This window comes from Ornithodoros turicata, chromosome 1 (assembly GCF_037126465.1).
Source record: "Ornithodoros turicata isolate Travis chromosome 1, ASM3712646v1, whole genome shotgun sequence".
NCBI classification, from domain to species: domain Eukaryota; kingdom Metazoa; phylum Arthropoda; class Arachnida; order Ixodida; family Argasidae; genus Ornithodoros; species Ornithodoros turicata.
Window position 1 is genome coordinate 131,385,463 of NC_088201.1, and position 14,747 is coordinate 131,400,209.

At 47.8% G+C, this 14,747-nt stretch overlaps 1 protein-coding gene across 1 annotated transcript in view; it reads left to right on the forward strand.

Annotated features, from left to right (window-relative positions):
• Positions 1–1,591: 1,591 nt before the first annotated feature.
• LOC135385423 (membrane metallo-endopeptidase-like 1) overlaps positions 1,592–14,747 on the forward strand; it is a 214,863-nt gene continuing 201,707 nt past the window's right edge. Inside the window, exon 1 of the mRNA XM_064614730.1 lies at positions 1,592–2,432. Coding sequence (XP_064470800.1) covers positions 1,592–2,432 — 841 coding nt within the window. The remainder of the gene's footprint in view (positions 2,433–14,747) is intronic.

The following is a 14,747-nucleotide window of genomic DNA, read 5'->3' on the forward strand; positions in this document are numbered from 1 at the left end:
AATGCAGCAAGCGTGTAAATCTGCTGCCATATTGCAGTGGAACGCGCGTGGCCTTCGGAATAAGCTACCCGACTTGAAAGCATTCCTCCTTCGGCATCAGACACCAGTACTTGCTATTTGCGAAGCGTATGTCCCGCAAGACTTTCGACTTAGTGGATATATCACTTACACATTGGACAACACATCTCCGTCTCGAACCATCATCTGCGTAAGAAATGACCTGACCTCGACACTAATTCGCTCTCGACGTGACCCATTTGACTCCATTGAGTGTAAAGTACGCATGGGCCGTACCGTATTGACTGTTGTGAGTCTGTACATTACCCCGTCGGTTACTGTGACAGCACGCAGTATTAGGGATATATTTGCCTGTCTCCCAGCCCCGTTTGTTGTTGTTGGTGATGTCAACGCACACCATCCCTTGTGGGGTAGCAGAAAGGTTGACACCCGCGGCAAAATCTGGGCGGACGTCATAGAGGATCTGCGACTGCATCTTCTCAATGATGGGTCATCTACGTTCCTCGGCCGGTGTTTTCGGTCAGACTCTCTAGACCTCTCTCTGTGCTCCAAGGATGTCTCGAGGTACCTGTCGTGGGCGGTTGGCCTGGACGGTCGGGGAAGTGACCATCTTCCCATTTTCATTGGTTTGAAAAAATTTCTTCAGAAAGAACGGCGTAAAGCTGTAACGATAACGGATTGGTCAGCGTTTCGCGCCTTGTGTTCCACCAGCACCCGACCTGACCTCTCAGCAGACGAGATGGCAGGATGCATTGAGGAGGCCCTTCGTTCATCAAGCAAGTATGTTAAAGTCGTTCCTGGACACCTCGGCTCAAACCCTAGGGTTGAGCAGCTGCGGGCATACCGTCGACGCGCCGAGCGCACTGCTCGTCGGACTGGGTTGCTCAAAGACATCCAAGAAGCCCGCCGCGCGTGCAAGGCAGTCACTAAGGAGCTGGCTGCGATTGATAGTAAGCGCTGGAGGCAGTTCTGCGGATCGTTGTCGTCTTTTGACAGCCCTGCGAAGATCTGGCGAGTGGCAAGAAGTTTAAGCGAACCTCCCACGAACCAGCATCCTTTAGGTGCGCTTGCGCTGTCCTCCTCAAAGTCCGAAGCAGAGGTGGCTCAGGCCTTCAGCAACACCATTGCCGCTCCTTCGAAGGCTGCAAGTTCAACATGGTTTTCTTCCCATGTGACTACGTTAGTCGAACGGATTCAAGCTGCGCCCATAGTCACTGATCCGGACATGGATATGGATTTCTCACTGGCCGAGTTCCGAAGCGCGCTGCTGCTGTCTCGTGTTCGGTCCTCTCCTGGGCCGGATAATGTCACCTATAGGGCTCTCCGCAACCTTGATCAGAAATGTGGGAAGTATCTGCTGGAGGTATTTAATAGATCATGGAGGTCAGGGAAAGTACCCGACAGTTGGAAGCGCGCACGTGTTATTCCGCTATTGAAGCCAGGCAAACCACCATCGCAGCTCTCCTCCTTTCGACCAGTGAGCCTGTCTAGCTGCCTTGGGAAGTTGATGGAGCGCATGGTACTCGCTAGACTGGAGTGGTGGCTCGAACATCGCCGCGTCTTCCCGGAATAAATGTCAGGCTTTCGACGGCACAGAGCAGCAATAGACTCGGTACTCGATCTAATCACTTCTGTGGAAGACGCAAAGGTGCGCAAGAAGACTGTGCTGGCTGCCTTCCTCGATGTTAGACGGGCGTACGATACTGTCAGCCACGCTTCTGTCCTCCATGGCCTTGTTGATGCCGCCCTGCCTTTCAGAGCTCTCTCATGGCTTACTGATTTCCTTCATGGACGGGAACTGTTCGTCCGCACAAGCCAGGGGGATACAGACTTTGTCAAGCTGACCCATGGGGTTCCCCAGGGGAGTGTTCTGAGCCCCATCTTATTCAACATTGTTATGGCTGGCCTTCGAGGTTGCGTCGGTAGGAAAGTGGCTATCTCCATCTATGCTGATGACATTTGTATCTGGACCACCGGTAAATCATGCCCTGCCCTCCAGCGACGCCTCCAACTCGCTCTCGATGCTATCCAGCAGTACCTGTCCCTGGCGGGCTTAGACATATCGACGGAAAAGACAGTAGTAATTCCTTTTACAAGGCGCAACATGAGGCCCTTCCAGCTTTCCGTGGCAGGCATACCGTTGAAGCACGTGTCTCACCATAGGTTCCTCGGTCTCACTGTTGATGCTAGGCTCTCCTGGCGGAGGCATATTGCAAGCTTGGAGATCAAGATCCACCGGTGGATTGCAGTGATCCGTCGCTTGGCAGGCATGAGATGGGGCAGTGACACGAGCTCTCTGTTGGCCGTCCACAGGGCTTTGGTTCGAGGGTCCCTCGTGTATAGTTTGCCGGTGCTTAATGGCCTGCCGACATCTTCTGATCATAAGCTGCAGTGCCTCCTGGCGCGAAGCCTCCGTGTGTGCCTCGGCGTCCCCCGAGCAGCAGAGACCCGAGCAGTTATTGTCGAAGCGAGGGACACCCCGCTGGGGGTTCTTCGCTACGGTGAGACCTGCCGACTTTTTCTCCGCCTTTTATCCCATCATCGGCGGCACCCGCTCGTTTCGAAGATCTTGAGGCGCAAGCACTGCAAGGTCCGCTTGGTGATGACTCAGTTAAAGCCTAGCGTCCCGCGTTTCGTAGTGAAGACAGTGGCTCCCAGTGCCCCTCCATGGTCTCTGTCAAGCCCAGTCACCTGCCTAACTGTTCCTGGCCTGCATGGAAGGAAAAGGGATACAGCCCCGTGTGTCGCCAAGCAGCTTACCCTGGGCATGATGAACGACAACTACACGGCGTCAACGTCAGTTTTCACTGACGGGTCATCTACTCGGGGTGGATCATCCTCGGCATTTGTCATTCCATCCCAGTCAGTCTCCTGTGGTCACCGTCTTTCTCACAGAACATCGTCTACGTGTGCCGAGCTTTACGCCATCCTATTTGCTTTGCAAAAAATATCCGCCAGTCCAGCTCAGTCCTGGGTCGTCTTTACAGACTCAAGACCCGCGCTCCAGTGCGTGGCCAACTTGGGGATACGTGGACTCCTCGGTCCTGTTGTCTTTGACATCCTGCAAGCTTATAAGAAGGCGACCATTGTAGGGCACACTGTAATATTGCAGTGGATCCCCGGACATGTCGGTATCAGCGGCAACGAAGAAGCAGACAGAGCCGCACTGAACGCCCATCAGCACGCAGCTTTTTCCCCGATCATGATGTCGTCGGGCGACCGAAAACACCTCCTCTTGACTCTCACCGGTCCCAAGATGCAGGCTCAGTGGGAACACGACATAGCTCACTCCCTTCTCTCTGATGTAGACCCCACGCTTTCTCTCGTCCTTCCTCCGCGACTACCGCGCCCATTAACTGCTCTCTTCCACCGCATGAGGCTCAACGTTGCCTTTACACCTGCCTTTCAACATCGTCTCGGCTCCACCTCGTCTTCCCTCTGCCCCACTTGTGGAGTGCACGGCGACCTCAGCCACGTCATCCTGGCTTGCGGGCAATACCACCACGAGCGTGCCCTAATGGAACTCTCTATGCAACGCATCGACAAGCGGCCGTTCAACCTAGCGAAGATCCTCGGTCCGTGGTCTAACGCTGCCCACCAGACGCAGGGCCTTCGTCTTCTGGCGGAGTACTTGTGCTCTACCGGTCTGGCGACGGCTCTTTGAAAGCCCCATCATCATCCCTTCATCCTCCCCCAACGCGAAATAGGGCAGTGTACCGCCTCAGCGGCGGTGAATCGCCCAGCCCATTACCATCCAATGTATGTGTGTGTGTGTTCGTTGAACAACTGGACAGCATTCTTAATGGCATTGTACGCCAACCATGCAACATCATAATAATGGGAGACATGAATATTCCCATGTTCAATAACAATCTGTCCAACACTTACCAAAATATGTTGCTGCAAAATGGGATTGACCAATGGATTCAGTTGCCTACCGCCTGCATGGGGAGCACGAGCGTACCCTAATAGACCACACACTATCTAATTTTCATTTGCATGCTTTCACTTCCGGTGTGTTGCCCTGTGACATGACGGACCACGATATTATATATGCGATTGAGAAGAACTCCACAGCCAATTGTTCAAAAATTACCACACATCTTTACAATTTTGAACTAGCAAGGTCATTTTTATCGGAAGTATATTAGCAGTTTGTGGATGCTGATTTACCAGCCACGTGTAAATTTAGTAAATTTCACGAGGTGCTCGTTGAGTGTATGGAGATCTCGTCAACCATCAAACAATGTTCTAAAAGACAGATCAAAAGAAAGCCATGGCTTACGACCGGGTTACTACAATCAATAAAACGCAGGTCCAATTTATACCAAAAATGTCGGCAAAACCCGACCAGTACAATATTAAAGGAAAAGTATGTGAAATATCGCAATTTAACGACGAAATTGCTGCGCGTTGCTAAGAGTAATTACTTCCACCAAAAATTTCACGAGGCGTTTGGTAACTCCCGTAAGTCGTGGAACCTCGTGAACTTCGCTTTGGGAAAGGTAAAGCCAACGCACAATATTGTAAGTATTATAGACGACTCTGGAAATGCGACCAGCAACCATGAAGCTATATGTAATGTCTTACATGATTATTTCCTCAACGTTGCTACCACGGTAACATTCGACAGAGAGGGGGAAACTTCTCAAAGCACCATCCTTCCTAAACGACATTACCGCACATGTTTGTTCTCTCCCTGTTGCACGGAAAAAGTATTATCCGTTATTCGAAACTTAAATAATACACCGGCCATAGGACATAAGATAAATGTTGAACTGCTTAAGAACGTCGCTCCAATGATAGCAGGGCCTCTGTCTTCCATTGTAAACGCGCTGTTCAGTGAAGGCGCATTGCAGATGAGATGAAGATTTCGAAGATATGTCCTATCTTCGAGAAAGGCAGTCGGTTAGTTCCAGGGAATTACAGACCGATTGCGATTCTCCCATCAATCAGTGAGGTGCTTGACCGTTTGATGCTCACGCGTTTACAAGATTTTTTTCAGAAACACTCCTTGCTATCGGATAGCCAGTTTGGCTTCAGGAAAACCAAGTCCACTAAAACAGCAGCCCTTTCGGTTGGTGAACTGATTAAAGGAAACATTGAATCTAAGCTACTAACTATGGGCGTGTTTATTGACCTTCGGAAGGCGTTTGATACAATTAACCATTCCCTAATGTGCGCAAAATTAGAGCGATATGGAATACGTGGTGTAGCGCTTAAATTAGTACATAGTTATTTAAGTAACCGACGGCAGTTCGTACAACTTGGGGACGCCGCTTCACCACTAGGAAACGTTTCAGCGGGTGTCCCGCAAGGGTCAATTCGCGGTCCTTTTTTGTTTTTGGTTTATATCAATGACCTGAGTTCCTACTTAAGCGTACCAACAATTTTATATGCTGACGATACCTCCATATTCCTTCAAAGCTCCAACATCACGGATCTGTACGCTAAGGCAAATGACGAAGTTTCTAAGATCTATACATGGTTGAAGTCCAACGTTCAAACTGTCAGTTCGTCCAAGTCATCCTATGTTGTGTTTTAATCACCTCAAATGTCAACGCGAGGGTTCAGTGCCAATTTAGTGCTCGGCCCCGATAGTAAACGCCCATCTGACAACTTTTTAGGCATAATTCTTGACGAATATTTATCGTGGCATGAACATACATCGCATGTTTGCAAAAAGATCTATTCGGGTATGTAGGTAATAACTAAATTGAGATTTCTTTTCCCTTTGTCGCTTCTCAGAACGGTTTATATGTCCTTCATTGAAAGCCATATTACGTATTGTATAGAATGCTATGCCCTCACTTACGACTCAACAACGCACCCCATCTATCTTGCGCAAAAGAAAGCGTTGCGCGCTATATTATCACTGCCAAGGCAGGAAAGTATTAATTTTGCCTTTCAATTGTTGAATGTCCCTCAGGTAAAAGTGTTGCTAATGCGCAGATTGTGTTCTATTGTCTACAAATTAAGAAATGATATGTGTTTTATACCATTTGTTAATCTAAAGGAAAGAAACAGTGTAATTCCACTAAGGAGCCATGGGTTGTAGTCATTAAGTCTCCCTAAAATTAGGACTAACTATGGTTATTATTCATTTCAGTATACATCAGCAAAAATATGGAATACGTTACCACTTCATATACAAGGGAGTAGATCAATATATAGTTTTAAAAGGCACATTAAAAGTCATTTTGCGCCCATAGCTCCTTGTGATGCTCACCAACCATGACCAGTACGTACCCACAGAACCAGTAACCGCCCCTGGACAGCCGACAAGGGTCCGAGCATCCGCAGCCTAAAGTGAACATCCATTGAACTCCTCCAGGACGCGTTAGATGGGATGCTCCAATGAGTATACATCAGCAGACGTCCCACGTATATTAACCTGTGGACACCATGCGCACCGCATCCGCAGTGTGTTCACAAAGAGCCGTTTGAGCACCCCTTTTCGCTCTTCACACCCCAGCTCGTTCTTCCAGGGGAATGAACGTGTAGTATATTTCTATTGTCGGGAAAAACTCACGTGACCTCACACGTCGGGCCAATCGTTGGGCCTCGGTAGAGTAGTTTTTTGCTTTGTTTTATTTTGTCTCCATGGGTGACCCGTGACGTAAAACGACGCTGCCGAGGGGTTCTCTTTCCCTTTCCCCTCTGCTCTCTCCCCGCTTTGGCGGTTCTGGACGTTCTGGATTTTCGTTCGCATCCAGTGAAATAAATAAAACGCGGAAGCGTTGGCTCTTTCTGTTGCACAAGGTGCTTTATTTTTCGGGATTGGTATTTCCAAATCACACATATGCAGTCATCTGTATCTGCGCCAAACACGAACTTGACATGAACATTGTCTCTGAAGTTCGAGTAATATGCCGAAGCAACTTCACATTCACTGTTAGCTGATGTCTCAAGTGGAAGACTTCACAGTAGATCAGTAAATTCACTGCACAGGCACACACATTCACAAATCCAGCATGACAGGAAACATGTCCATATCCCTTTGCTGCTTGTGTAGTGTCACATGTCAAGGCTGACCCGTCACAAAGGAACCTGTGCAGCTGCTAAGCCAAAAGATGATGTTCCAAACTCTCAGAGTGGCATATTCATTCTATTGCGTCCATGCCGATGCTTTTCTGAAGGAGACATGAGTTGAGCAGTACCTAGTTGATACCTGAGCAAGAAAGACCAGAACAGGGATCAGAAAACGTGAAAACTAAAAATTCTACCGGCCGAAATGTTGCGTATATGCCACAGGTGCGGTGCTATGCTATGCTACGCTAAGTGGCAGAATGAAATAGGAACTGACTTACCTGCCATCGAGTGGAAAAACACAGTATTGATCCTTCTTGAATCGTTGTCGCGCCAAGCAAGCGAAGCAGACCTGCCTTCCACTTATCTATCACTGAATTCACTTGCAGAAGTATCCAAGAGGATTCAAGTTTTGCAGAGTCGGTATCGACGGGCACTAAAAACCATCCAAAGCGGTACCGGCAAAGATGCTTTGCGTGCGTCCCTGCTCCCTGCTGCACCACATTTCGAAACTTTACGGCGGTGCCGGCTTTCCCGCGCTACGAAAAGGTTATAATTTCAAACCGACCAATGAGCGCTCGCATAACAGGGGAGCGGCCGCAGGAGCCAATGGGATGCTCTCGGTAGAGAACTCGCGCTTCGACGTAAAAATTTTGATGTTTCATGACGTTTGATGACGCGAAAGGCTCGCAGCGCCTCACTTTAGTCCGCAAAGGAACTCGCGAGTTTCATCCCCTTGGTTCTTCTCTCCCGGTCTGTCGTCTGACTGCGTTGCCGCCAAAGGAGAAATCTGCGCAGAAGGCTTGTTTTTTTTTCCGCAACGCGCAGAAGAGAGAGTCATGTGATGCCATAGCCCGTTGTGCGGATGATTTCAAACGCCGCTGGAGACGCTGGAGAAACATGGCGGCGTCTGCAATGGCTCGGAGTAATACGGTAATTTTCAACGCGAACAGCACCAGTACAACTTGAATTTTGTGAAGAGTTAGGTGCATATGCCTTGTAGGTAACGGACTCTCCATCGGGGGCCACTACCTATGACCCAAATGCAGGTAAACGGCCGTGGTGCCTTTGTTTCCTAACGCTCGCGTTTAAGACTCATTTGTCAAGTCGCTTTAGCCCACTGGCTAGAGAAAAAAAAGTGCAATCGATCCTAGCTGAGCTTGTAACATAGGCATATTAGCATTGCGTGCTACTTTTATTATGTGGTTCACTCACTGCGTTCTTGATGATCTTTCAGGAATAAAGGGCTATACCGCTTAGCATCGGTCATTCATTGCTGCGTGCGTCTCAGCGTCTTCCAGAGAGTGTAGGGTGTTTTCTCTATGAGCAGTCTTGGAATTATTTACTGTGTTATGCGTTACAGGTAAGAACGTTAGGTAAACGAGAAGTACGGCCAAACGCTGGTATGCGTATGTGTCATAGGCAGAGACCGATGATGCCTGATTATGTCTGTTGTTTTTATCAGTGTGCCTCGGTGGAAGAACTTGGCCAGTGAGTTCCAGAGGCCGGAAGACACAGAAAGGAAAAATATCAAGACACCGGTAGCCATTCATAAGACGTGAAGGAGTGTGAGGATACAGTTGCGTCGGTTTCATGCAAGATGCCAACTAATTATACGGCGGGTAACATGGATGTTTTTTTTTTCTTGTCTTCATAGCGTGGTGATATGGTGATCACGATCTGTATGAACTGGAATGATCCGTATGGGGCACCTTGTCACGTGCTTTCATTATTTGTACTGCTTATGTGCCGGCAGGCATGTGCGAATGCACATGTAAATAAAGTCCACATAGAAAAAAGTATTTTGGGTGCACACTTGCCTCCTTCTGTTTATCTCATGATTAGAATTACGATATTTCCATCGCCGCGCGATACCTGAAGGGCCGGAATAGAGATCCTCCACAGGTCCCTCGGAGATCCGCATCGGCGGTCCTACGACGTCCATTTCGCATAATTTTCTCTTGATTAGCACGGTAGTACGGGCGTAGTTAAAACGTAACTGGGAGCAAATGTGTACGTTCATGAGACGTACCCGACATCCACAACCCGACGTTCGCTGGATGTTGATGGGCGGTTAATGGTTCTGTGGGTATGTTACATTGTTTATTCACTGTTGTTCGTTCTGTATCCCAGTAAACCACGAATATCCTGGAGACGTCCAAAAGGTGTCGCAGACGTCCAAGACGTCGAGACATCTTGTGTACGTCCCAGGGATATTCGTGATTGGTTCGAAACTATGTCGCAGATGTCACAACTGTAGCTATGTTTCATGGACGTCACATGGACGTCCAGTCTGTCTCCTCAAAATATTTTAGGTGTTGGGGATATCCAATTCTGTACAACCTCTGTACGTCTCAAAGCGAATATCTTGGGTACATCGAGATTTGTATATTCTGAGGTGATCGCATCACGAACCAAAAAGTACGTGCAAACAGGGGCTGAATGACGTTTCTCAGAAACAAAGGGCGGTCCTGTGCAAGATTGCAGGATTTTGCTCCTTCCAAAACTGACTGTCTATGTTACATTGAGCACTTATTGCGAAAGAGGCAGAGATGCGGAATTCTGTGGCACTCTCAGATTTGACTTTCGATGAACCTACTGAGTGTCTCAGACCAAGAGGAGTAAGAAACACAGGCGTACGTTACCTTGTTGCAGAGTTAATACACCACGCAACTCCTCACATGACTGTTGTTTTTGAGCATATAATCGAATTATACTTAGACAGCTCACCCACCGTTTTGTTTCGGAGGCGAGCAGTACCCTCGAATTCGGGGAAGTTCGCGCGACAAGCAATATATAGTATTTGTTTTCTCTTGGAAAGGGAATGCTAGTATCTTTCGAAGCTTTTTGGACTGTGAGCTTTGCGTTATTTAAACCGCCGCGCTCTGCGTCCGTTATGGGAAATACCAGAAACGGGCACAGAGGGGAAACAGGGAACAAAATAGTTATGTGGTGGCCACTCTCTATAGTTACGGGTCCGTTAATGGTGCCGACCCCCCCCCACCACCACCACCACCACCACCACCAAAACTCTCGCAAAATGTTTCAAAATATGTGTTCGTGCGCACGAATCGCAATTGGTGGCGCCAATATCCTCTGAATGTCCGAATATCCATTAGTTGAGTTGGTGGGACGTCCCGTGGATATGGAAAAAGCGGGACAAATGGCCATCTACTGGACGTACAAAAGACGTGTATATGCTCTGTGCGAACCTCCCTGGGATATCCGAATGTCACGCTCAGGATGTTACATGGACGTCGCTGGGATGTAGATGGTTTACTGGGATGCTGAAGTCGTTGCATTGCTGCCGTTCCTTTCTCGTTCCGGTCTTGTTTTCTTTGTATTTTTGCCAGTGATCTGCAGGAAATTGTGTTGCCTACCTGCTGTTCTGTTATTATGCCGTGTGTTAGTATTTCTTATTCATATTTAGTCGGATCAATTACACTCGGATAGCGTTTGATCCCTTTATCTTAGAGCCCTACTTCAATTATTTTGTCTCCCTTATTTCTGAGTATTTTCGGCACTGTGCAAATTTGTTATGGAAATAAAAAGTACTCTCTCTCTCTCACACACACACACTTATTCAGAAAGAGCGCAGCTGGATTAACACTCGGCGTCCGACTAGCTTGTGGCTTTGTTCAAAGCTTGCGTGTCTCATACAGGAAATAGATACACTACATACCAACAGTTCCTGAGATGGAAAAAACAAGAGAATCGTTATACCAGTCTGCGCGGTGAACAGGAAACGCAAAGCCTTTCCCATGGTAACTACTACATGCTTTAAACACCCAAGATACGAGGTGGAAGTACCGCCTAGAGGGGGTGCCCTTGCAATTTCAGCTGTAGACACATGTCGGTAATGATGTAACTATAATAATGACCCCCCCCTCCCATTTTTTTCAACACCCCTTCATGCTTGAGCTTTTGGATGAACCGCTGTGCTGATCCCTGGCACAAAGCACCAGCCTGCTCCGTCTGGTAAGAATTACACTGGGCTCTCAATCCCACTGCCGACACAAATCCAATCCTGTTCTGACACTACAGTATGTAAGTCTAAGTAAGAGGACGCAATATGTCTGCAGAGACATATTATGAATAGCGTTCCAAAATAGCATATGTGATGCAGCGTCATACATATAGGCTTCTGGGAAAAACCATGTTTCACCTGAGGCAGACGGCAGCCTTGGTAACGGCATCTGACACATTTTTAGCAGCCATTGTTTTAAAATATGCATAAAAAATGATCCAACCATGAAAGTATGACGAAGTTCTTCATTTCTGTCAATTCCATTTGTTTACTTTAAAGACACTTGTGAAGGGATTTACATAAACGGGGGAGGTTTATATCCAAAAAAGACAAATACCAAAACGACGTACCGTATTTTCACGCGTATTAGCCGCGGCTTATGCGCGATTTTTTTTTCTCACGGGCGCCCTGCGGCTTATCCACCGGTGCGGCTTATCTGATGACTATTTTTTCTTGGTATTTTCCCCATACGCCGATTTTAACGAAAGGGCCGATAGTGTCTCTGGAACAGCACTGCCCTGCCGATGCACGAACAGTGCGTAACAGGGACGGGTTCACATTCGAGTATATTGATCTTCCTGGTGCATTTCCCCAAGCAGCTTTAAGGAAAGTGGTGACAGTGATTCACGTCTTCTTGAAGATCACTGACCCATCAGCCCACGAAAAACACCCGACAAGGGCACAATCCGATCTTGGTAGAACTCCAGAACTGACCTCCTCTGTTGTACACTGTGCCGATCCCGGAGTATGGACCACAGGGTTTATGGCCTTCTCTATGGTCTCCTTTGTCGCACAAATCAGTCGTCTCGTATTGCCCGCGGCTTATCTGCGGGTGCGGCTTATCTGCCAGAAAATTTTCAAAACGTCCCTAAAAACGCGTCCTGCGGCTTATCTGCGGTGCGGCTTATACGCGTGAAATTACGGTACACGAAAATACACAAATTTCGTTCACTCAACACAAGGATATTCATTCGTTCTGAAAATGGTCTTGGAAATAAATGATGATATATTTTGTTCTGATGCTATGCGGGCAGGAAGGTCATTCCAGTTTGACACCATCAGCTGGTGCGGAGAGCAGAAAAAAAATTTTGTTTGTGTAGGTGGAGCAAGTACTTTGCGCAGGTGATCAAGTCTTGGAAATAACTTGTGAGGGGAATGGCAGTGAGTGGGGTGGGGATGAGGGCGACCGTAATATAACTTATGAAAGAACACCAGGCATGATACCTTTCGCCTGGTAATCAAAGGAGTAATCGAGAGTTGGGCTATAATGGCTGAGACGCTGGAAAAATGATGATAATCACGAGCAATAAACCGCACTGCTCTGTTCAGTACAGATTCTACTTTGTCGATTAAGAGATGTTGGGATGGGTTCCAGATTGCAGAGGCATATTCCAGTTCTTTTGAACATGATGGCAGTTGATGTTCTGTGACTGGAACACATAGAAAGGACAAATACATACAAAGTATCAAGTTCGTAAGAAATGAATGATGAAAGAAGGAAGTCACTGAAAAGGTTAGCCAGCAGTAGGACTCGAACCCACGTCTTCTGGATTACCGATCCAGGGCTCTTACCAACTGAGCTGAGTTTTTTTTTTTCACGTTTATTATGAGCAGAGCTGAGTTAACACGCCTCTGCAGTGTCTTCCAAGGGTGCGGATGTACCCTAGGAATACGTTTATGTGCAGGAGAACATTAGTCACTGTTATTATACAGGCATAGCTCTCTGTCCAGCATGATCACGGCAGAGCACATTTGCAGGAGCTCACAGGTACAAAACATGCATAATAAATACGTAATAACCTAAAAAAGCCATTATATATAATAACTAGGACACGGAACTCCAATAGCAGATGGTCAGGCAGTACAACACAGGTATTCTTGCCATCATTATGTAATTCCCAAAATGCTGAAAATAAATTGATAGAATTACTACCATGAACAGCTCAATTTTTCACCTCAGATACATTTTAGCACTCTGTCTTCCATGTTTCAAAATATACGAAGGCAGAAAAATAGGCGATGTCAAGTTGCCGGTGGTGAGTAAATCAAAGAGTGGTATTAAACGGTAGGAGCAACTTATTTACTTACACATCGTAACAAGACTTTCGTGCACGAGACTGCACTTCTTCAGGTTACAAAAATATGAATATGGTACAGGAACATATATACAGTTGACGGGGGAGTTTTTGTATGAGAGAGTAACAGAGTGACGGAAAGGATGCAAATACAGGTAAAAATGAAAATAACATAAATACAAACGAAGATGTATCAGAAGCGGAACATAGCGCGAGTCCAAAGGCTTATACAGGAAACGAGAACGCATGTAGGTAACCTTCCAGGTAGCAGCTCATATCCTCCAAACGGCCATTTCCACCGACGTCCCAAATCAACCAAAGGCTCATTTCCTCCGAAAAAATATTCGGAGGTTCTGGGCTTCCGGTTGATCTGGGCACGCGGGTGGCAGTGACCCATATCCCCCAAATGCTCTTTTCATCCGAGCGCCCAGAACCACCGAAAGCGTGATACTTCAAAGGACACGCTTGCGGTTGCCGACTATGCGGGAAGCCACTGTACAGCTCGAAGCAGAGTTAACTGGAACGCCACTTCGCCACAACCACAAGCCAAAGTCGGGAAGAGAGCAACCCCAGCGGCTCTTACGAGAAATAAAGGCGAATAGTGTTTTGACTGTCCCACTATTGCTGTGGGGGTATCCGCTTTGCCATGAGCTGTTGACTCGGCATTGCCCTTAGCTATGGTTATCATCGCGGTGTTTGTTTGTGTTTGCGGCGATTATGTGAAAGCGTATGCCGGCTGCTATCGCACGGATGCGATTCGTTTATCTCACTGATACACGCGAAGGACACCCTCGCGACGCCCTCGCAGCACAATGGCGAATTTTTTTTATTCTGTGTTAGCGCCGCGAAGCAACTGTGGCTATGAGCGGAGTACAGACGTGGACAGATGGAGAGAGGACAGCAGGAAAGAGTGGGTAACAGGGGGGTTAGTGTGCGTCCTGGGCCGACTTACAATGGCGAATTCGGGTGGTCATTTCATGGCAACTTTTTTTTTTTGCCAGATCCCGAGCAGTCAAGCAATCTTGCATGTTCGTATGGCACTTTCCAAGCGCCCGGAATTTGCCAGCTAGCACTTTTTTCGTCCGGTCCCGAAACGATCGAGCAGCGGGTTGCCCAACTATATCTGGTGTCGTCAAATCCGCTCTGCAACGGTGGCGAGTACCCTGATTGGCCCGCACGTCGAAGTTCACGTGATTTAGAAAAACGATGGAACCCGAAGACGGGCGACCACGATGTCCCTAGCGTGATCCAAGTGTACGAACTCTGCCCTGACTCAAAAGGGATGAAGCGAGCCTGATCCTGATATCCCTGGCACTCGTCTTCCGGTGGCAACTGTCACGTGACCCAGCTCCTGAGCCGACCTAGCAATCTCCGAGCGGTAGGCCGTGTTGCCATAAAACGACCACCCAAATTCGCCACAAGTAGGACAGTGGAAACATTATTTCCTTTTATTTCTCCTAAGCGCCGCTGGGGTGTCTCTCTTCCCAATTCGGCAGTCGAATGGCGTACCAGTTAACTCTGCTTAGAGCTGTACTTCCTGCAACTTACCTGAGAGGGTCCTGTGGGTCCCTGGCTGCTGCTCATCCGGTGCTCGAAAT